This window comes from Pleurodeles waltl, chromosome 4_1 (assembly GCF_031143425.1).
Source record: "Pleurodeles waltl isolate 20211129_DDA chromosome 4_1, aPleWal1.hap1.20221129, whole genome shotgun sequence".
NCBI classification, from domain to species: domain Eukaryota; kingdom Metazoa; phylum Chordata; class Amphibia; order Caudata; family Salamandridae; genus Pleurodeles; species Pleurodeles waltl.
This window is the reverse complement of record NC_090442.1, coordinates 129555391-129579611: the sequence shown is the minus strand read 5'-3', so window position 1 is coordinate 129579611 and position 24221 is coordinate 129555391. Positions and strand designations below refer to the sequence as shown.

General features: G+C 43.5%; 1 protein-coding gene across 2 annotated transcripts in view; it reads left to right on the top strand.

Annotated features, from left to right (window-relative positions):
- Positions 1 to 6123: 6123 nt before the first annotated feature.
- LOC138287447 (cathepsin S-like) overlaps positions 6124 to 24221 on the top strand; it is a 43576-nt gene continuing 25478 nt past the window's right edge. Inside the window, exons 1-5 of one of the 2 annotated variants that reach the window (XM_069227878.1) lie at positions 6124 to 6254; positions 13257 to 13360; positions 16575 to 16717; positions 18445 to 18630; positions 23804 to 23986. In XM_069227878.1, coding sequence (XP_069083979.1) covers positions 13258 to 13360; positions 16575 to 16717; positions 18445 to 18630; positions 23804 to 23986 — 615 coding nt within the window. In that variant the 5' untranslated portion in view covers positions 6124 to 6254; position 13257. Of the gene's footprint in view, positions 6294 to 13256; positions 13361 to 16574; positions 16718 to 18444; positions 18631 to 23803; positions 23987 to 24221 lie in introns of both variants that reach the window. The other variant, XM_069227877.1, reaches the window with a different exon arrangement.

Below are 24221 nucleotides of genomic sequence, written 5' to 3'. Positions count from 1 at the left end.
TGGAGGTTCGAGTTTCAGGGGCTGTAGCCCTTTGAAGTTCACCGCCAGGGTGTTGCACATTCCTGAGGGAGGTGGGTTAGCTCCTCCACCCAGGAAGGGCATTGTTCAACAAACCAGAGAGCCATGGCTCTCCCCCAGGTTTGTATATTGGCTGTCTGGAGTGACAGCTGGATGGAACCAATCAGCAACTCTGCCAGTTAGGGTTAGTTTTTGCAGTGGGTACCTCTAAGGTGGCCCCTGGGTACAGTTAGGGACAAATCCAATACTGGCACCAGTTTGGATTTATCATTCTGAGTTGTTTGATACCAAACAACCCAGGGTGTAGAGTAGCCATCATGTAGCTGGGAAACTTGTGTTTGACCAGTGTCCAGTACATGCATTACAAATCGCTGCTCTGTTCACTCACTATGCCCTAGGTTTGGCAAGAACACAGTGGAACCATATTGCTCATGCAGCTATGCCCTCACATATAGTATGGTGCACCCTGCCTTATGGCTGGAAGGCCTGCCAGAGGGATGACTTACCCATAATATATGCAGTGTAGGGTGGACAGGGCACACAGAGAGTGTGCCATGTGGAGTTTGTTTTTTTAGGTTTGTCCCAGTACCCTCAGCCTGTAATGGCAGTGCTGGGTGCATGTGGGTGCAGGGCCCTTGGGGGTGGCACAATCAGTGCTGCTGCCCCAGGGGCCTACTCTTAATATCCTTTGCCCTGGGTACTGGGGTACCCATTTACTATGGACTTATAGTGGTATTTAAGAATGTATCTAATTGTGCCAAGCATCACAACAGATTTAGGGAAACAGCTCTGGCCCAGGGAACCCGTTTAGCAGGGGCCCTGGGCACTACCAACTTCTAGAACACATCAACATCAGGCAAAAAGTGGGGGCTAACCATGCAAAAAGAGGCCTCCTCTCACGCCTACTAAATATTGCCCCCCCCCCAGGGTATCACGGTACAATAATATCAAGGACAGAAATCAAAAGGTAAGTGCACATATAGGAAGTATAGATTTACTGCTCCTAACTCCACATCTGCATACCTTGAAGATATATATACTGTGGAGGTACATATACGTGGAGTATGGTGTAGAAATTCTGTGCTTACTAACATGTCGATATTTGAGATACAATATTTTGTTCTCACTATTTTGTGCCATCGATATTCTGGTTTTGATGTTCTGGTACACACCTTGTAATTTTGTGTGAATGAATCTGTGGATTTTTTATGGTACATATTAAGCACTCTCAATCAACTTTCCACGATCCAACTTTAAATCCTATCAATCAGATGGGATTTAAATTAGAAGGGTGTAAAGTCTGACTTGTAACTTTGAAGAAGGCTGAGGTACAGAAATACCGCACTCACCACGATAGTGGGTTCTTATTACTCTGAACAGTGTGGTGCTCGAGTCTTGAAGACAAGCCTTTTTAGATTTAAGACTCAGGAGAAAATAAAACATACATTTGAACCAATGTGACTCAGCACCCACATCCAGTTGAAAATGTCCACTTAATACACACATATCCTTTAAATTTGAACATCAAAGTTCACAGACTTCCAAATGTTGTCAATTAAATTATTTCTTCATTAATAATTCTTGCAAGATTCTTTCTTTTCTTCTTCAACTTTGCTGTGGCCAATGTGTTTCTTCCATAGGGACTTCTTCAGGTCTACAAAACACATAATATTACCAAACCTTAAAATCAGATGCATAAAAAAATCTTCTTATTTACATCCAAATACAACTCTTTATTCCAAAAGACATCACAAATGACAAACATAAATACTTAATAATTATGTGATAAAATCCAATATACCCTCCATTCAAAATAGGAAATAATTTCCAAAAGGACCACGAATAACAACCTTTGCCAATAGGTGTACTTAAGGCTTCTATTCACTGCGCATAATTTATGTTTTTTAAATAACTTCATCCAATGTCATTAAATAAAATGTATCATGATGAGGCCAAAAACTAAAAGCATGACCTACAGTCATCACCCATTTATCCAGGTTTAGCCTATTGATAGAGGGGATCTTCCAACTTCACTCAACCACATTCATGTTGATAATTTGCTCTTCAGATGCCACACACATGCAAAGAAGAGGTAACAAGGAGAAATACTGATATTTCTCCTTGTTACACCATGGTCAGATAGGAACATGATTTTGGGGCAAACCCAAGTTTACGGAATCTAGGTTTGCATCAAAATACATGGGTGGATGCATGTGAACACTCATGCTCCACCCTTGTAACGGGCAGGGTGCTATGTTGTGTTACTTTGTAGGTTAAAAGTGCTGCAAGGTCACACAAATACTGATTCGCTTAGCTTTGAAAATGTCACTTAAGCACTTGTTCACCTTATGTTGACTTGCATGATGCAAGGATAAGTCAAGTGCTTAGTAAATCGGTCATAAGTTCAGAGCTCAGTGAGGCACATTTGCTTACATCAGTGCAATCAGTCTAGCAATCAGTCTAGCTCTTCTGCCATCTCTTTTGTCCACTTTTCATCGTCCCTCTCCTCCGCTCTCTTATCTTCCTCTGTCCTCTGCTTTGTTACACTTCTTTCTTGGTTAACTTTTGTACTTTCCCTTCCCTATGCTGTTCTTTCTTACTCTTCAATCAAAGTATTTTCTAGCACTTCTGTTTCTGTCCACTTTTCCTCCTTCCTTTCCTTCCATTTCTTTTTCTCCCCTCTTTTCTCCTTTTACATATCTGCCCACTATTCTGCCTACCTTCGTTGGTCCTGTCTCAGTCAATTTCCAAATTTGTGGCACTTTCATCCTTACAAGCTTTGCTTTCGCTCACCTTTGGGGACCCTTCTCTCTCCTTTTTCTTTACTCTCCTTTCTTTGTGTGTTTTTCTTTATCTTCCTCTTTCTTTTCTGGTTCTCCCCTCTTCCTCATTCAATTTCTATTTGCCTTTCCTCACTTCTTCCTCACTCCACTCGCTTTCTGCACCAGTGAAGGCATTTGCACAGTATAATCCAAGGTGGGCCTTGCACACTGGTTCATGCAACACTGCAATGTCACAGCTAAAAAGAAGAAAAGCACATCAAACCACTTTGTCACAAGCAGTCCACAAAAAAATAGAAAGTATTCAACCTCTACATAGAGCACTTTTTGGTCTCTCCATGGTTGATGAGTCAATAGGAAATGCCTTTCTGCACTCCAAGGCAGTGTGCAAAAAGTTAGGGCGAGACGTACTATGTGCTAATCCCATTTTGATTGGGTACTGGCATCTAGAAGGGCTGTGTTGTAGGTATCCCTTTCTAAATCAGAATCAATATCTTATGTATCAATGTTTTGTGACTGAAATCTGTTAGCAAAACATTGAACATTTTCCAAAACCTCAAAGAAGGAGGTAATACAATCGGAAAACATAAGGAGTCCCTTTGAGGAACCTTCCCCTTGGTGAATGTAACAAAGAGTGTTTGTTGAGGAGCAGGCAATAATGCAATGTACCACTGCCAGCCATTAATCAAACTTTTAAGAAAAATAAAATGTTTTGTTCTTAAATGCTGCCACATTTTCTTTAAGGAAAATGAGCTGCATTTTAATAAAAGTTTTTTTGTTTAAAAGCAATTACATGGTGGGCTGATGGCCCCAGCAGGCCATGCCTCCAATCATAGTAGGTCACAATTTGCGGCCAACCTCTTTAATATTCATGAGGTAAATCGGATTGCGACCCTTTGTAATTCAGAATTTTTAGAACCAACCTATTATTAATTAGATCAAATCCTAGAACTCGTTCCTGGTCCTAAAAATATTGACCGCACTTTTTCACCAGTATTTTAATACCATGTTTTCGTGCTTCCATGATATTAACAAAATATATTAAGTTTATAATTTACTCGGTTTATTCATCAGAGAGTGTTCCATTTTACCGCTTCAGGGGACTTGTGTGATAGTAGCTGCAAATGATGCAAAATCAAGTGAGTACCAGTGAGAGTGAATATTGCAGACTGATCCTCGCCCTGGCTCGGCACCTCCGTGGTGCATGTAAACAGCTTAAACCTAGATAAGCAGCACACTCGCAGGTGCTGGTGAGACCACCGGTCAAGGCCCGGCTGTGCCCCATCCATGGAGGATGTGGCGTAACAGCCAGAGCTGCTGACTTTGTAATGGGTGAGCTAGGTTCGAGTCTCAGCATTTTGTGATTATGGGCAAATCACTTAGGTGGTCGTTACGAACTCGGCAGGAAAACCTGCCTAGTTCGGTGCTGGGGGTCTATAAAAGACTGCCAGCGCATTGAATACCCTGCCAGCCACATTAACAACATTCCGCTGGACCGGCAGGCGGAAACAGTGTTGATGAGAGCACCTCAAGTACAAAGGCGCTGACGGAGAAGCTTGAATTGTATAACATTGGGCTTTAGCGCGCTGCTGCGGTGACCGGCACTTAAATCCCCAATGTGTGGCACTTGGCAGGGCTGCTGGTCAGTATACGTCTGTAGCCTCATTAGATGTGTCATACTGTTGGGACTGCATGAAAGTAACTGAGAAGGGATGGCAGATATCTGATTACGTCCTTTACCTGTTTGGGGCGTCAGTGAGTTTGCTCCAGTCAGGCCGTCGAGCGCCTCCTCTTCGGAGCACAGCATGAGTTACTTAGGGCCTGATTTATACTTTTTTAGCACCCTATGTGCATCATATTTGAAGCAAAAGCAGTGCAAACTTAAAAAATTCAATTATATTTTGTAAATTTGCGCAGCTTTTGCGTAAAAAATTAAACAAATGTGGTGCTAAAAAGGTATAAATCAGGCCCTTAGATTACCCATATAAAATCAGCGTTACTTTGCACACACTCACTCTGCATGAAGAAGGGGTAGCTTGCTGTTCAATACCTCATGGTGTGAAAGGTTTTTTTTTCAGAAAATGACTATACAAGATTGTCGATGATATTTTTGTTTTCTTTTAAATTTATTGCAAAAACATATGGGCAAATGTGGGTCAATCTGCCTCAATAGTGGGTACCAAGGGAAATAATTCCAAAGCTACAAAATGTAGAAAGGAACAGGCCCAATCAGCAACGCCATCTCACAGCTAAAACAGTACAATACAACTGCTAATGCACAATGTGAGAGTAACGCAACAGCACAAGACAGCAAAAAAAAAAAAAAAAACACAAGACAGCCATTCCTTTTGGTTTAGCCACAGAGTGTTATAAACTGCTTTATATCTCTGTGCATCAACTTCCTTTGCATGCCCATAGCACACGTGTGTGGCGTCGAGGTGGCCACTCAACGGACCTTTGGTTGAGGCCTAAGGGGCATATTTAAGAGCCCCTAGTGCCTCCTGGCACCACATTTGCATCATTTTTTTAACGCTAAGGTGGCCCAACCAGGCCAAAATCCACGCGCCATATTTACAAAGTGGTGCAGTGCTTACATTGCACCACCTTGTAACCCTTTGCACTACATTATGCCTGCACCAGGCATAATATATGCAAAGGGGGCGTTCCACCGTTGGGGGGCTTAAAAAATGGCACAAGAAAATCTAAGAGATTTCCTTGCGTCATTTTTTTTGGCACTTTTAATGCCTGTTCAGAGCACGGGTTAAAAGGGGGCACACCACTGTTTACCATTGGACCTTATGTACTCTGCATAAATAGTGTCAACATTTTGACACTACTCTGCGCCATGGTGTGCTATATTTTAAATACGGCGCACACATGGTGGCGGTAGGGGGCAGTAAAGGGCCCAAGAAAAGAGCTGCTTCACTGTGTGCAGCGCCACTTTTCTTAAATATGCCCCTCAGTACCTCTTGCTGTTTTGTCTCCACTCTGCCCTAGGCCACATGCCTCCTCTGTGGAAACCTAGACCCAATATTGTAAGCACGAAACCCCTGTGATCTCTACGTTGTTGTTAACTTCATCCAAGACTTAATAAGATATTGGGACAGGTCTGGGATTCCCCATCATAGCGTGCTTGTCGACAACAGCTATGAAGGCTGCGGTCCCTGGGTGGTTGACAGTTGGTGCAGATTATGAATGAGAAGGGATTGGGCCTGAAGATGTTGCCAGGCGTTTGAGGAGACCGTTGTGATAAGGCCTCATCTGCCTTGACCATCATCTTCCCTCACCAGGCCGGTCCGCCGACAGAGGAAATGGGGCAGGAAATCAGGGCTCTTATCAGATTCTGAGGGGTCCATAAAACTGGTGGAGCAAAAAGGCGTGGGTATCCCTCTCCAGAAGGTACCACTGAAGGGCGCATCTTGAGGTCCACGAAAAGCTGCCAAGCCCACCAGTCAGGTGACGTACTATAAAGCTCAGCTGAAGACAGATAACGATGTAACTTGCAAATTTCTGTTGTAAATCTATGATTTTATTCAAATGGTTTATCACAGTGATGGAAATAGATAATTGTGTGGTAGAGATGTCACCGATTCTATCATTTGGAAGCGTCTCACTTTTGTTATTTAAGCTTTACGCCAGATTTTAAATTAGGATGAAAAAGGGGCTCAACAAACACAATGGAGCAAGTAAGGAAATGAGAGTAAATTAGGATGTAGAGATTTAAGAATAGATCGGAAGACAAGATAGTGACCCTACTAGTGTAGGATCGAATTGAAAGCAACTTTCAAATAAATTATGGAGAATAAAGCGCACACGACCACATGATCCGAGATTCGTGCTTTCTGAGGCTGCAGGGAATCAATGTCACAAGCAAGTGACCTGAACGAGGGCTTTAGTAAATCAACACAGTAATAGATAAGAAAATAAAATCAACGAGAACAGGTATGGAGCGTGAGAAAACAGGTTAGAATAATCAGATTTCACTCCAGAAAAGATGAAGAAACAACTTCATTGGTACTAGCTGCACTTTTTAATTCAGTCTAAATATATTCAATGAGTAAAACTCTTTTGTGCTTATGCCAGCCATATTTGTGGAGTAATTTTTAGGTGGCAACAGACAGTTTGAGCTGTTGGGAAGACTTGTGTTTTGGCTTCTTCAAAAAAATTAATTATAGAAAAAGGAGTACACGAAAAGGGGCTTTGAATCGGCCGCTTTCAGAAGTCTTTCGTGTGTTTTTCATGACTTGCCTTTGCTTGGAAGGCTGTCCAACAAGCCCCTGGTATTTCCATTTCTGGGCCCATTTGGACTTGGTTACAGACCACCAAGTGGTGTTTTTGTCAGACGGCAGTTGCAACGCGAGGGTCAGTGCATGCTATTTATTCATGTCATTGACTGCAGCATTTGAAGTGCTGATTTATGGCTTATTTGTTTATGAACTGTGTGCTTTTTGGCCCCCATAACCTGTTCACAAAGGCCCAGTGCTATTCACTAGTAGCCCTGCACATTCATTTCTTTTCTTTGCTGACACTGTAACATGTTGTTGGACTTGCTGCATAATTTGTTTATAAAGAAGAGATTTGCCTATCCACAGGATTCTTTCAGACTACAACAATACCGGGCTCTGTAATATTTTCCTGTGTGCGCCTTTTATGTTCTTCATCTGCAGTGCAACCCTCTCTCCTGACTCTTGTTCAGAGCACTCTTCCTCGAGGATGCAGATCACCTCCCTAATGCCGTCTGTTCACCCCACTCCCTGCTTCCAAGCTTGTGTAGCCCAAGATATGCTTCTTTACAAGATTTTTACTTTCAAGGACAGCTAGAGGCAACAGGCACAAAGTCACCCGAAACAAAATACCAGACCTATTGGCTTTGCCAGTCCTTAATGGAAAAAAAGAGTGATGAATTAGTTATGCAAATCACGGGGCATTACTATTCATGGTATTACTGGTCATTCTCAGTGTTAATGTATGGCCAGAACGGCTTTTTGCTCCCCTGGAACCTCCCCCTTTGTCCCTAGCGCCTTGAGACCCGCACGGGTGAGTAGCGCGCTTTATAAATGCTAATGATTTGATTTGATTTGATTTGGATTGCATATGGAAAATATTCACAGGAAAACAGAAGCAAAAAGCGTTAAGATATGGGAAATATTGCATATTACAGGGGCCATCCCAGCAGGCATCCCAGCAGGCATCATTATCACAGGAACATTCCAATATCTTCCGTCTTGGCGATTGCTAGCGATTCAGTATTGGCTACAAGAAAGTTTTCTTTTATTGTCACTAGATGGTTTCATTAACACAGCCCATTCAACCTCACCTCCACCATGACAGCTGTGAGCTCTACCTGCCTCCTGCGGTTTTTGGCCCCATAACATCTGCCTGGGGGGGGTGTAAATTATTTATTATTATTATCTGTCACACACTTCCCACGTCTTCGCGCAACTATATCCACCCAATCACATCTCTTTCCTGGTTCTATGACAGATGCAACTCGCAATCCGAAGAACCAGGGTGTCTACGACATTGGCCACCTCAGTGACATATACCCCCGGGCTGGCCTTGACTCCCATGATGCACCTGCAGTGCCGGTCTGTACAGCACAAACGGGGCACACGTCGGGGCCACACGCGGGAAGACGGCGTCCACCCACTACCGTCACACAGTAGACGCGTCCACCCTGCAAGAAGTAATCAAAGTCTTCAATCCTTTTCAAACGCATTGACTGGGTATTCGAGGCCTCGCTCTTAAGTTTTTGCTCATGTAAATATAGCTTAATTATAGCTTAATTTACAAGTGAACAAAACGCTCTTTTTTCCCTTGCAAATAGGGTTACTCAAACGGAATAAATCTCCTTCTGTTGATTGGCTGTTGGTGTGCACGGATGGGAATGTCCTGCATTTTGTGACCACCTACAAACTTACGAGTTCTCTGGAAACAGAGGTCAGAGATTTGCTCCTGTTGAGGGCAGGACTACATCTGTTTCGATAGTGGGAAGAGATCCCCTCCCCTATAAACGGGGTTTCTTTTTTTTTTTTTTTTTAAACATCTTTTTACTGTTTTGAACCTATTGCGACACAGGCACACATATAAACTTGCCACACATGTCTTAGCACGACCACATGGGAAATAATTGAGATTACAATATTTACTTTATCTCCTTTCTCCCCGGCGCATTCTGCATATTCTGTACGTGTTCCCATCTGAGCAGAAACCCTAGGTAAGTTCTCCACTGGGTTCAGATTTTTCCCTATTACTTCTGACATCCCCTGCTTTGTATATGAACTTCTCTGTGAGTATACTCCAGCCCATTTCTTTTTTCCACATTTCCAAATATGGTGCCGCGGACACGCCCACAGTCTGGTTATGCTTCTCTTTGCCACCACGAGCCCCGTTCTATAGGCTACCTTCCCTTGCTCCTGGAAGGAGATATCACCCAGATATCCCAAAAATACAATTGTGATCACCATCAACATCTGTGAGGTCAGTCAGGCATTTCCCTACTGTTAGACTTTTCCTCCTTGGCGTGGTCTCCCTTAACTTTTTGCCTCTGTTCCCCAGGTTGTTGATGTGTGCTGGACTCTGATTTTATTGTTTTTGTTACTCTGGGCACTTTACCACTGCTAACCAGTGCTAAAGTGCATGTGCTCCTGTTTAAAATGTGTACGTAATTGGTTCTCCATGATTGGCATATTTGTTTTACTGTTAAGTCCCTAGTAAAGTGCACTAGAGGTGCCCAGGGCCTGTAAATCAAATGCTACTAGTGGGCCTGCAGCACTGGTTGTGCCACCCACATAAGTAGCTCTGTAATCATGTCTCAGACCTGCCACTGCAGTGTCTGTGTGTGTATTTTTACACTGTAAATTCGACTTGGCAAGTGTACCCACTTGCCAGGCCTAAACCTTCCCTTTTCTTACATGTAAGGCACCCCTAAGGTAGGCCCTAGGTAGCCCCAAGGGCAGGGTGCAGTGTATGGATAAGGTAGGACATATAGTAATGTGGTTTATATGTCCTGACAGTGAAATACTGCCAATTTCGTTTTTCACTGTTGCAAAGCCTGTCCCTCTCATAGGATAATATGGGGGCTACCTTTAAATATGATTAAAGTGTAGATTCCCCTAGGGAGTAGATGGACATGTGGAGTTTGGGGTCCCTGAACTCACAATTTAAAAATACATCTTTTAGTAAAGTTGATTTTAAGATTGTGCGTTTGAAAATGCCACTTTTAGAAAGTGAGCATTTTCTTGCTTAAACCATTCTGTGACTGTGCCTTGTTTGTGGATTCCCTGTCTGGGTCAGTTTGACAGTTGGTTGTTTTTCACCTCACACCAGACAGTGACACAAAGGGGGCTGGGGTGTAACCTGCATTTCCTGATTAGCCATCTCTGCTAGGAGGGAGGGGTGGAGTGGTCACTCTCATCTGAAAGGACTGTGCCTGCCTCTGACAATGCCGGCTCCAACCCCCTGCTGTGTGTCTGATGACTTGCCTGGGCAAGGCAGGATTTCACAAGTAGGTGTGAGTCCCCTTTGAAGAAAGGTGACTTCAAAGATTAAAATGGGTATAACAAGGGCACCCAAATCTACAGACTTTAGAAACACTTCTGGAACCAAGAGGAACCTCTGCCTGGAGAAGAGCTGATAGCTGAGGAAGAAGTGCTGCCCTGCCTGTGACTGTGCTTTGTGGAGCTTTCCTGCAGTGCTGCTTCTGCCAGAGTAAGAGGGCAAAGACTGGACTTTGTGTGCCTTCCATCTTGTGAAGAAATCTCCAAGGGCTTGATTTAGAACTTGCCTCCTGTTGTTTGAAGTCTCAGGGACAGCAAAGACTTCTCTCTGCCAGCACCTGGAGTCTCTGGAGAGACTCCTGCTCTGACAAGTGGTGCCCTATCCAGTCCCTGGGCCCTTGAAAGAAAAGCTGGTGGAAATCCAAGAAAATCGACTTCGGACGACTCCGGACCGACGCCGCTGCTGAATCCGGTAACGGCGCCTGCACCTGACGCCGTGACCTTTGCTGGAACGCGACGCTCTTCGCAGGCCTGACGCCGCTGCAGCCCCGCTGAAGTCCGCGACTCCGTGGAAGTCGCCGCACCACGTCGTGACAGACGCCGCTCGAAGTGCACGGATTCAACGTTTCGCACAGACGCCGCGATCCCCGACTTCGCGCATCGGCTTGTTTTCACTCTTCACCAAAGGTACTGTACTTGGGGGTCTACACGACTCCGTGTCCGGCGCCGCTGGTGTCGGCTTGTTGGGAACGACTCCGTCACGACGCCGTGTTAACATCTCATTGAAGCATTTTTGTTTCTAAGCGCTATTTTTGAGTTTAATCTCTAAAAATTCATAACTTGACTTGTGTATGTCGGATTTTTGTCGTTTTGGTCTTGTTTTGTTTAGATAAATATTTCCTATTTTTCTAAACCGGTGTTGTGTCATTTTGTAGTGTTTTCATTAAGTTACTGTGTGTGTTGGTACAAATACTTTACACCTAGCACTCTGAGGTTAAGCCTACTGCTCTGCCAAGCTACCAAGGGGGTAAGCAGGGGTTAGCTGAGGGTGATTCTCTTTTACCCTGACTAGAGTGAGGGTCCTTGCTTGAACAGGGGGTAACCTGACTGTCAACCAAAGACCCCATTTCTAACACCTACCCGTCTCCGAAGGGGCGCCATGAGGAAGACATTGCCACATAGTGTGTTTGAAGCCGCTTACCTGTCCGCAACCCCTGGAGCAGTCACTGGCTTCACTTTGCTGTATTCGAGTCAGGCACTCCCAGATGAGGGTTGCTCGGTGAAGTTTTTCCAACTACACTAGCCCAGATCTCCTACTTATCGACACCTCCCTGGGTGGGCGGATCGCCTCTTACCATTGTGCATCATGTAATAATCCTACATCTTTGGCACAAGTCAGTTCCAGTTTTGTAAGTAGGTCAGGTGAACTACCTATTATCATATGTATGTGAGATGTATTGCTTTTCAGGGCAGTAGCTCAGGTGCCTAATTTGTAAAAAAAAATAAGTGCCATGGCTTTCATCAAGAGGCCACTGCACCTTCCACCACACATTGCCCCCGCCACTGCTGCCTATGATGGTAACAACACAACTAACCATCACTCTCTTACATGTGTGACAATTCGGACTATTGGTGGTCCCTAAAGCTATAAGAATAACCTGGGCGGCAGGTAATAGTCATTTAAAAGTATATTGAATTAATAATTAACTGTTGTTGTGCTCATCTCTAAATTAGACAGACAGTACCACCTTGTGGCAGTCCATCACAAGTGCTAATGTTGATAAGTGCCGGTGCTGAGCACCAGGAACCACCGGTTCAAATTAAGGACTAAGTAGCACAAGTAGAATGGGGTAGAATGCTCCTTTGGAATGTGGGGGCACTAAAGCATGTCGACGTTGTATGTATTTCTGTGTTTTGGTGTCTACCAGTAGTCATTCTTTCCTCAACCCTTCAAGTGAAATGGGTCCCTCTCCTTGCCAGACATCCCCTAGTTTACTAATTCCTATCCTGTCCCATTTTCTGGAACCTTTCAGAGTGCCAACCTCCCTTAACATATCACTGTCCCACAGTGGGATTTATTTTGTTGGAATCCCTTCTCATTTTTGGTATCTAGTAGGTTTTCCCAATGCTTTCAGCAATTAATTCATGTGACCGGGTAGGGAGTTTTGTTTTGTTTGAGCGTAAAGGGACGCTAGAAGTCCTCTCGGTTCCACTGTATCTCTATGTATTTTTAAAGAGGGTTTGCCCAAAACGGGGTGTCAAAAGGAGGAAATTCATTTTCAGAGCAGAAAAAAACCAGCAAGTGATTTGAAATTGCTATTCTTTTTATTTTCATGTGAAAATATCTGTGAATATATACCTTCATGCAAAAATATTTTCCAGGATTGAGTATTTAGCTGTTGTGAGCACAATTTCTAAAACATTTTATGACATTCAAAAAATCGTAAATCTGGACCCAAGTGAGATAGTAAACCTCAAGGTGCTGATTTAGGACTTTTATAGACTTTTTTAGACTGGGTCCCTAAGTCTTTATTGCTTACATAAGACCACAACACATACGGCCTCCTAAAGTGAATCAAGCACACAAAAGTAGTCTATGGTATTCAACTGCAGTGCAACAATACCTAGTGCACTGGGACTTTGAAAGTTGGATGAGAGTGATTATGTAACAAGTGCCTGGCAAAACACCTTTTCTTGTTTCTGTATGCCTTTCATTCATGACCATCATGGATGTTCATAGACAAAACTCAGGCACCTCACAGGTCACTTTCATGTTCTCATTGGTAGATTAGGTCAAAGCATGCAACTCCCTGCTGAGTGTAAGGACTGTAAGGAATTATTGGGTATATCAGCAATTAGTGATCAGCAGAAGTCAGAGGGTAGAACAGGATGCAAAGCTGTAATAAATAAAAACTAAAATTAAGTTGAAACTTTACAGTGCCTATATCCTTCCTTGCAGGATGCAGGTGATGCAAGCAGTTCTCCTTCTGCCAGCCCTGCTGGCCTTTTCCATTGCTTCCAAACATCTTGACCAGGAATGGGAGACGTGGAAGTCCAAGTACGGTAAGAAGGACACTCTACAGTCATCACAAGTACATTCATTTGTGAAAACCTACAAGCCTACCATGTTGAGTGTGATGGCGCTAGCCACACTATTTCAATGAAAGGAGCTACTGCTCACTGAAACCCTACAGCAGGATTAGGAAGGGCAGAACCCATACCAGAGCTTTAAGATATCCACAAGAAATATATATTTAAATATGCTTCATCTAAATGGGAATTATTTTCATAGTCAATGATTTCATGTCATGATTTCGGTTCTCATGTAGTGGTGCTGGGCACCTCTCCTCTATGGTGATCCCGTTCACCGAGCAACATCTGTTTACATCAGTTCTGATGCATAGATACAAGCTCAGAGACTGTAAACGATTTTGACTATTGGTATGTGATTATTTGTCTGAATATGTATTGAAGAATGTCCCATATATCGATGATCAAATTTAAGAAAAACATCAAACTAACACGCAGGCTTGAATCCATGCATTGTGATAAAATCTCAATACACAAACATGCTTGCAAACATGTTCTGCTGACTATGCATGTATGATTATATCATGTATTCCGTCCTGTACGTCATAGGAATCAATACACTGTTTCACAAAACTGAAAAAGGCAGTGCACGTAGGAAAGTTGAAGATCATGAGGCGTATACTTGTTAAGTGTACTCCATGCGTGCTATACTTACCCAGACCCAACTTTTCTAAATCTGCCCAAAGTACAGCAGTTTTCATGAAATGTTAAGTAAAAGTATTTGACGCTCAGGGCTTCGTGAAGAAGTGTTTCTACAAGCAATTTCCATTCTTAGAAGGATCAAAAATAGTGTTGTTCTTCCAGGTGGGATTAGCCCACGTACTACAGATGTCTGTTTATAAACTAATAATTGCACCTTGGAAACCTGGAGGATCTATGGCTAAGTACACCAGCAGGCAGTATATTTCTTGCATCCATCCATCAGCAATGATACAGGCTGTCTATGGTTGAAGTGGAGGTGTGTAGATGGGGGGGATGTGCATGTGTGTGCGTGTGTGAGTGTGTGTGCGTGTGGTCCTCCATTCAGTCCTCTTCACAAAGGTAAACAGACCAAAAACTTTAAGTTGAGACCAAAAGTCGAAACTTAGACCAAAAGTATAACTTTACTATTAGTAAAGTTAGACTTTCGTTCAAAACTTAGACTTCAGGTCTAAACTTACACTTTGGGTCTAAGTTTACCTTTGTGAATCGGGCCCATAATGTCTCTCCGAAGTGTGTGTATGTATATGTGAGTGCATATATGTGCATGCATGCACATGTGTGTACTGTACCCATCATCGTCCTAAGATCACCACTCTCCTTGCTGCCACATTAGGAGACCACCAGGCAGTACAGCTACCATTCCAGAACTGTCAATAACATGTCCAATTCACTGCAGCTATATGCAGGGGCAGCTCCTTCGCAAAGGCAAAGGATTGTCGCCCCACTTGCTGAGCCAGCAGCTGAAAAATACAATTATATTTTACTATTGTTTTATTTTTCAGCTGCTGGCTCAGCCAGCATGTGCAGGGAGGGGCAGGGCTGGGAGGGGGAGGGGGAGGGGGAGGAGAAGTGGAGTGCACTGAGTGCGAATGCGCACTTCGGTTTCTCCAATTCAGCTGTGTTGCACAGCAGGGTTGGAGAAACTGCACAGACCCCAGTGCACTGTCTGAGTGGCAGACCAAGGTGCTCTGACCAATCCTGATGCTGCTCTCATGCTAGGCATAGCATGAGAGCAGTGCCGGGATTGCATGGGGGGGCTGTGCTGATGTCCCAATGACTGCTGGGACACCAGGAGAGCAGAGGAGTGAGGCGGCAGGCAGCGACAGCGATGGCGGAATTGTATTTTTTGAAAAAAATATTATTTTATTCCCCTCCCCTATCCCCCCTAGCTGCCCCTCATTTTGAGATTTGTGGTGGCAGGCACTGGCTATATCAGCTATTGGCCCTGAATGTAGTGTTGACAAGGATAGACAGCATGATTGCCACCGCTGATGGCACTGGATTGCTGAGTCATTAGACACTCACACAGTCATTAGTAAGAGACAACCACTATATTTCCATCTCTGTGTAGATCGTACACACTTTGCATCTTCTTGGATTCCAAGTGGTAATCTATCTAAAAAATTTAGAATCTGTATATACAAGTGTATGCTCTTGCAAAGTACTTCAGAGACATGACCAGTTTGGGACACGGAAGACAGATGTTGGATAAGACTTTTCTCAGAAGCAAAAGAAACATTATTCTGTCACATCAGTTCTCTAATTTCTGACCAACAAACCCCCCAGTAAATAATTACTACAGATAACATTAGAATATCAACAGGATTAATTGTCAGAAAGTGTCTCTCTAGGTGTCCGAGGTCAGTGGAAAGACCAGCTGACATTCCATGCTCACATTCCTCTGCATGGTACTCTGTCCTAAACCCGCATCTTTGTCTAGATCCATTCTTCGTAACTCCGAAAAAACAACCCCCTTGCTTTTGGTGTAGACCCCAAAGTGTAAGTTTAGACCTAATACTAATATTAACGTTAGACTTTTGGTCTCAACTTAACATTTTTTGTCTGTTTACCTTTGTGAATCGGGCCCTTACTTGCATGAAGAGGACTGAATGGAGGACCACACGCAGACACACACTCACACACGCACACACACACACAAACACACACACACACACACACACATGCACACACCCCTCCCCCCATCTACAGTAGGTGGCTCTCCTGGAGTTTCCAAAAATGGTGGTGGTGGAATACATACTGCATATTTGACTTTTGATGGGAGATTTGAAGGAGAACCTGCACCAAATATTCTCAGCTCGAAGAACACTAAAATAGAGTGTTGACTGTGGTGTAAAGTTGGTACATTTTCTGTTTATTATTGAGAACTCCCTGCAAAAAAAAACCTACAATTTTGCTGAACCTTGGAAGATCATCTGTTCTAGTGGTCAAGGTAATGGTGGTGTAGACTGACATACCATCTAGAGCCATGCAGCACTAGTCTAGTAAAATAGCACTTCAGTGGCCCCTGGAGTCGGGGTGGGTGAGGATGGAACTTGCAAAGGGCTTCCTAGCCCACAATTGTATTCGTTCTGAAAAAGTGACACTGTCTGTCACTCGAAAACAATTCCCTGAAAGGAATCACACAGAGATCAATTCACTCTAAGCAGCAGGGGCAGCTCATATTTTCACTTAATCTTCTTTACAGGAAAGAAATACATAACTGATGATGATGAGGCGTTCCGAAGAAGCGCCTGGGAGGCCACCTGGCACAAAGTGCGGGATCACAACCTGCTGGCAGGCCGTGGCAATAAGAGCTACAGATTAGAAATGAACCATTTTGCAGACATGGTAAGAGGTGACATATATTGTATATCACATGTTTACCAAATCAAGGTACAAATATTTGGGCAGGTAGGAGGTAAACCACTGTGATAAATAATGAACTGAGGTTTTGGTGGGGTGATTCGCTCACATTCGCTTGCAGCCACTCTTATTCTCTCACTTATTCTCACTGGATCTTAGTCACTTACTCTCCTTTGCACTTGCAGTCACTTTTACTTACTCTGACTCTGTTCTACTGACTCAAGCAGTCTCACTCATTCTCACTCTGACCCAGTCAGTCTCATTCATTCCCAGTTACTCTCACTCAATCCCTCTCATTCTAAGTCATTCTGATTGACTCAATCTCACTCTGATTCACTTAGTCTTACTTAGTCATGCAAGGTCTCACTCTGACTCACTCATTCCCACCCAGTCTCACTCATTCGCAACTAGTGTCCTTAGTCCCTCAGTCTCCCCATGACTCACTCGTTCTTTCTGATTCACTCAGTCCTACTAATTCCGATTCACTAAATGTCACTGTGACTCATACTCAATCAGTCCCACTCAATCTCACTCAGTCTCTCTAATTCTGACCCACACAATGTGACTCTGACTCACCCGGTTTACCTCTGTCTCACTCTGACTCACTCATTCCTACCCAGTCTCGCTCATTCTCACCTAGTCTCCATGAGTCTCTCCTTAACTCACTCGTCCTCCCTGATTCACTCAGTCCTACTCATTCTAAATCAATTTCCCTGTAACTCACTCATACGCAATCACTCTCACTCATTCACACTCAGTCCAACTCAGTCTTCCTCATTCTGACTCACTCATTCTCACTGTGACTCAGTCTTACTCATACATAGTCAGTAGCAGTCATTCTCACTCAATCACACTCATTTTCACTGATTCACTCAGTCATACTCATCCTGATTCACTCTGATTTACTCATTCTCACTCAGACTCACTTATACACACTCATTCCAATTCAGACACATATCTGAAGTCATACTAATTGACTCAAACTCACTCAATCAGACTCAATTAGTCTCACTCACTCTCACACTGACTCACTCTCACTCATTCTCTGACTATTTTAGCAAAGGCTGGCAGCAGAGAGATTAATAGATTAACTTTAGACCTTTTTGCGACCGCATTTCGGTTGCAAAACATTCACATATACCAGTGTGAGTCGTTATTATGAAGGGATGCGCTAAACACAGCCTTCCTATTCCGAATCGCTAACCCATTTTGTGATTCTGTAATACACTACTGAGTCGCAAAATGGGTTTGGTACATAGAAAAAGGCTTTTTTCAGGTTACAAACGGATTGATTCTGCGAAACGGACATTTGCAACCTGAAAAAAATCTATGACCATCTGGCCATAAATTATTTATAAAAAATCGCTTCAAAATACACCATTTGGCACTCTTTTTTAAAAACGTTCAATGGGGGAAGAACCTCCCACACACACACCCGAAACCCACTTGTTTCACTCACTTTGCTCGCTCGCTACTCCAAACTCATCCACAACTTTTACACCCCACCACTTTCAAATATCACCAGCTGCCACTGAGTGTGGGCAACAAGTTTAGGGGAAGACCACAGCAAGAATGCCAGGTCCAACACTGGCATTTTGGTGAATGGATGTCACTGATAAATATTTGCATACATTTCTGCTATTTCTAACGATGAGAGTGAAATATTAGGAATAGCTATATAGTAAATATTTAATTACATTTCTTATACACAGACAACACATGAACGAAACTCAAGGGGATGTTTGAAGGTTCCACGATCTGCAGAGAAACCCATGGAAGTCCAAAACTACAGACCTGCTATTGACCTTCCCGAAGAGGTTGACTGGAGAAAAGAAAACTGTGTCACAAAACCTAAAAATCAAGGCTCCTACTGTGGTTCTTGCTGGGCGTTTGCCACCGTAAGCATTTATATTCTAGGTTGTGAAACATGCACTGCAGCATTATTCCCTGGGCCCCGTAATGTAAGTCATAAGACTTAAGAGGATGAGTTGCTGTGTGATCTGGAAGTGTGAGATGTCAAGGTCCCTCACTGAAAAATATAAATATAATGCACACCCCTTTAACTGTTTTTCTGTACTCTCATGACTTCTGTTGTTATTCTGTAGTAGAGTTAAGCTGGCATTTAGGGGGTCACTACAACCCTGGCGGCACCGCCAACAGGCTGGCAGTGCTTCCAGGGGGATTACGACAGCGGCGGAAGCACCACGGTCGCTCCGCCGGGACCGGCTGTTTCCCGCGACTTTTGTCCCAGTGGATTTATTCCTCCAGGGCAGCTCTGCTTGCAGCGCTGCCCGGGGGATTACGAGCCCCCCTCCAGCCAGCCTTTTCATGGCGGTTTGAACCGCCATGAAAAGGCTGTCGGAAAGGGGAGTCGTGGGGCCCCCTGCCACGGCCCCATGGAGCTTTTCACTGTCTGCTACGCAAACAGTGAAAAGCGCGATGGGTGCAACTGCACCCGTCGCACAGCCGCAACACCGCCGGTTCCATTTGGAGCTGGCTCCCGTATTGCGGCCGAGATCCCCACTGGGCCGGCTGGCGGAAACCAGGTTTCCGCCCGCCGGCCCAGCGGGGATCTCATAATAGACCCCGCAGGAGTGCGGCTGCATTGGCGGCCGCCCGGCGGTTCAACCTTGGCGGGCGGCCTCAGCCGCCCGCCAAGGTTGTAATGAGGGCCTTAGTCTTTTAATCTGATGTAACTTGCCTTGGTAGTTTGACTACCTTTTAAAATCTGGTTGTGGTCGATCTGCAGCACTAGGCAATTACCTCAGCCATGTTTACATTTAGGTGCATATTTATGAGCCCCTAGCGCCACTGGAGCATCACTTTTTGTAACACTTCGGTGGCACTAAGCACTGCGCCGTACTTACAAGGAGTTGAGCCACTTTTTGTGGCATAACTCCACCTTGTAAATATGGCCCCTTGACACGCAGCCCTTTGCGTGGAAGGGCGTGCAATGGGTGTTGCTATAGGCGTGCCACAGCAACACCCATTGCATTTTGACGCTGCCTCAGATTCACGAGTTTTCATAAACCTGAGGCAGCGCGATAACCTAATGCTACCCTAGTGGTGGCATTAGCAAGGCACAAGGAGGAATACTTTTATTCCTCCTTGTTTTTCGCTTTTTCTATGTGTTCTGCATTCTGCAAAATGCCAGACATGATTGTTTTTGTGCGGGAAGGTGTCCCTTCCTGCACATAAACAATAATTTCCAAATTCCACTTTGGCACTTCTCTGTGTGCTGCATTCTGCAGCATACAGAGAAGTGCCAAATCACCATTAGTGACTGTTTGTGTGCAGCAAGGGACACTTTCCATCACATAAACAATCAAACCCCTCAACGCAGACATCCTTGCACGATGGTGCAAGGATGCCTGCGTTGGCGCTTGGCAGCTCAATTTAGTGCTGTATTCAATTAAATATGGCGCATCCCTGAGTTGTGAAAATAACGGTGTGCGGTACTGCCAATTTTGGTGCAGCATTTCTCTCCTCCATTTTCAGTTAAATATGGGCCTTAATTATTAAGATTATGCTGAGCTTGTGGTCTTGGAAGAACCTAGGCTTGTAACACACTTTGAAAAGCAGAGGGCGTGAGATGCATGATGTGGATGGCTGTTTTGGAGAGGTGATATGTTCTAGGAGGGTTGCTGATCTATATTCATTTGATGCCACTTTTACCCATCCTCCCCCTGAGACATGCAGTGCCTTGGCCAGGATGTCTTTGTTCCTGGGGATTCTGCATATAATCAGCTTAAACTGAAAGGCCATTCCTTGAGATGGAACATACATATATTAAATAAAATAAATAACAAGCATTTGCAATCCAATAATTCTCGCATTTGTGTGAGTTAGACCTATTGGTGCTCTAAATTCATAACTGGACTTTTCATGCCACATAAATGGTCAACCCTGCCTCATAATTTGGTCTTTTCCTGCCACATAATTCCAATGGCCCTGCATATAACTAAGGCACTTCCATTTACCCTTTTTCTCTATCTGCAGCAAAAAATGAAAATGTTGCCATTTAGCATCCTAATTTAAATCTGCCATGGTAATTCCACTAGAAACCTAATTTCATCAAACCACAATCAGAGTTGCTGGCTGACTAACACAATTCCCCAAAAAAAGAAACTAGACAACCATGGAGGAGTAACGAGAGAGATAAGCTAGAAGGATCACACAAACCTATCAAGAGTGTTCAAACAGTCAAAATGTAATAAGAAAAAAAGAGACCATTCAGAAACAAAGTCAGATGCCGAAATTGACTTCAAATGATTCTGCTCTGTGCTTAAACTTGCTAATGGAAAGGACCTTTCATTTGGGAATGAAGATGCAGTACTGATAGCCCAGGAAAGGATGTTAAATATCACAATATCACCAAAGCACTGCATTTCTGTAAAAGATGCTTATGCGCGGCCATGAACTGCGAAAAAAGTATAGTTACTGAAAGCTCCAAATAGCAGCTTCGCCAAATGGAGCTAATTCATATTTTAAAGGAAATTAATTATAGTGGGCTTGGCTGGATAGAAACCCCACCAGCAAAATGAGCGGTGATTTCCACACATGCTATCTATGTACTTGCTCCTCAAACGTGGACATGATTGGCAGTGAGAGCGCCCTCTCGTTTTCATCCGACATGCTAAACACGGCAGACATAACAATTGTCCGGACGTACAAACACTATACAAAGAAATGGAATACGTTTGTGCCTCATTTCCTTCCATCTGATGTTTAATAATTGATTTTGTTCAGAAATAAACCAATGTATTACATCTTTCAGAAATAAGAGCCTAACTTGAAAATACTTTCTGTCTGTTGAGGTGGTCTACTACTGACATTGTCATTGTCTGACAGAACTGAGTGAACAGATTAAGCCATGTCATTGAAGATAATCTGGCCCAAATCAGAGTGTTGCTGATTCTAATGAAGAATCTTTTGTCGATTATAACTAAGTTTGAGAACTAAAGAACTCAGGTTGCTAACAGGGGACAGCTTCTTGTGCCAGGAGCCGTGGGTCAAACTTTGTATGGCTACCTCTAGTGTTGCGAGGTGGAGAGGCATACGAGGTGTTGCTAGGTGCTTCAAAATTATGTTTTAAACAATTTTGTAAACTGAGAAATGGACAGGGAGGGTTCCATCCACTCTCAAAGCCAAACAATTACATTGGTCTAGGGTAGTGGTCTTCAAACTTTTTAATGCTGCACCCCCCAGTTGAAAAATAAAAATCTTTGGGCCCCCCCTCAGAATTTTTCACAATTATTTTAGAAAGATGGCAATGTTTAAATATGTCTAAACCTATTTAAACATTGCAGTGAAGTACTGCTACCTTTTTAAACCTGCAATAACAGGCTTCTGCTTAAAACAAAGGCATGTTATCTGTATAATATTTCTTTTGGCCAGCGTTTGGCACCCCTTTGGATCACTTGTGGCCCGCCCCCCAGTTTGAAGACCTCTGGTCTAGAGGCTTGTATTTATGTACTTCTGCAGCACAACAACCTCTTAACAGAATGGGTGGTCCAAGGAAACTCCGATTGCTCCTCTAAATCATGGCCACAACTGATGAGTGATGGGAGACAAGAGGCAGAAAGAAGGTCCTGGTCATGGAGGGCAGCAGTGGAGCACTGAAGTTAAGCCTATACCTACTGGCTTTCAAACTCTCCCTCCAAAAGAATAAAAAAGTAAAGAGGCACCAAAGGAATAAATTAACAGTAAAGAGACACTGGACTGAAATTAAGTTTAACAAAGAAAAAACAAAGGCCCGCGACCGCCATATATAAGCATAACGCACAGCGTGCTTTGCTGCAGCAATGAAAGAAAGTGGAATGCCTCATGCACTCCACAGAAACCTGGTAGAAGAGAGAAGAGGCGTGACACAACCACTAGAGCTGCCGACTTTGAAACTGAGGACCCGCGTTAGAATCACATCAAATCAACATCACTTAATCTCCCCGTGCCTCCAAAAAATGAATATGTCCTTGTGTAATGTAGCCACTACTTATGTAAGGCCTACAATACCTTCTGGTCGGCGGGCTACCTTAGCATTGAAAAGTTAAAACAAGTAAATAAATAAACAAGCCTCCGCCCTCCCTCTCACCACCGGGGACTGGAAGCAGGCACACTTGGTAAAGAAGATCCATGCCAAGGAACGGCGGGAGGCAGGCAGCTGAGAGAGGGCACAGAGAGCTCACAAAGACCAAATGTGACCAAGATAACACCTGATTTATAACTTTGTTTACAGCTAAGCTAAACTGAGAGCAAGAATGCTCTGCACATGAAAAGGGAAGCTTCCCTGAACATGAGCAAAAAAACAAAGAAAATTAAAATCCCCTAAAGACCAGATAAACAGGACAAAGCGTAATTACACAGTAGTTGGTCTCTGCTCCCAAAGAGAAATAGGAGGGACTAACAGGCATGACTGTCCACTAGCAAGCAAAGGATTTTTAAATGACACTGAAACAAGCAAATTAAATGTTTTAAGCCTACAGTAAGTATACATATACTAAATTATACAAGTGGCTATATGGTTATTAAGCTCAACCTAAAAAGGAAACAGGGCATGTGAAAAGCTTAGATGAGTGGAATTAGGACACAGAAGAGGAAGTCCTATTTCATCAGCCAATGTCAGTTTCAATAAAAGTATTGAAATCTTTGCAGAGAAGTATTGGAGACTACACTGGCGTCTTGAATTTAGTTGATTAGATGGTCATGAGTAACAGTGTTGAAGCCTGTTGACTGCTCAGAGAGCAAAGGAGACTGTTGTTTGTATGAAAATGGAGGGACAGCCGTGGACTGTGTGAGCAATTCAGTGTACGTCCCATGACTACACCAGAAACTAAATTGCATATTATAAAATATTTAGTGGGTTTTTGTGAATAACTGAAACCATCTATGGGTTGGTACTGACACAGAACAATTGATTCTAGGTTGGGGTTCTCCACAAACGCAAACAGTGGCACCACTGATGCTCACATATGTTTTTGCACATACTCAATAAACTGGGTATTGTTTTCCACCAATGTGTGAATTTACTTACTTCTGTTAATGAATCAGCCACTAATGTTTTTTTTCACACAGGTTGGAGTCATAGAGTCTCGTTATTGCATTAAACATAAAAAGCTCTTAGACTTGAGCGAGCAGCAGCTGGTGGACTGCGACTCACGAAACGAAGGCTGCTGTGGAGGCTTCCCATCAACGGCTTTGGAATATGTCAGTGAAAACGGAATTATGAAGCGCGAGAACTACGAATATGTTGAACGCGTAAGTCTTTCATTTACAATAATGATATATGCATTCTGATTTATTTATTGCAACTGTGCTCCAAAACAACAATGGGTGCATAAATCATTGACTACTATAGCACTATATTTATCCCTGGTGGACATTCAAGCTGACCAGCAGATGTTTGAGCACGTCATGGTGCTAGCAGATGTATAAAACCTGATCACGCATGGGCACCTCTATAACTATACCCAATTTTGGCTACAAATGTCAC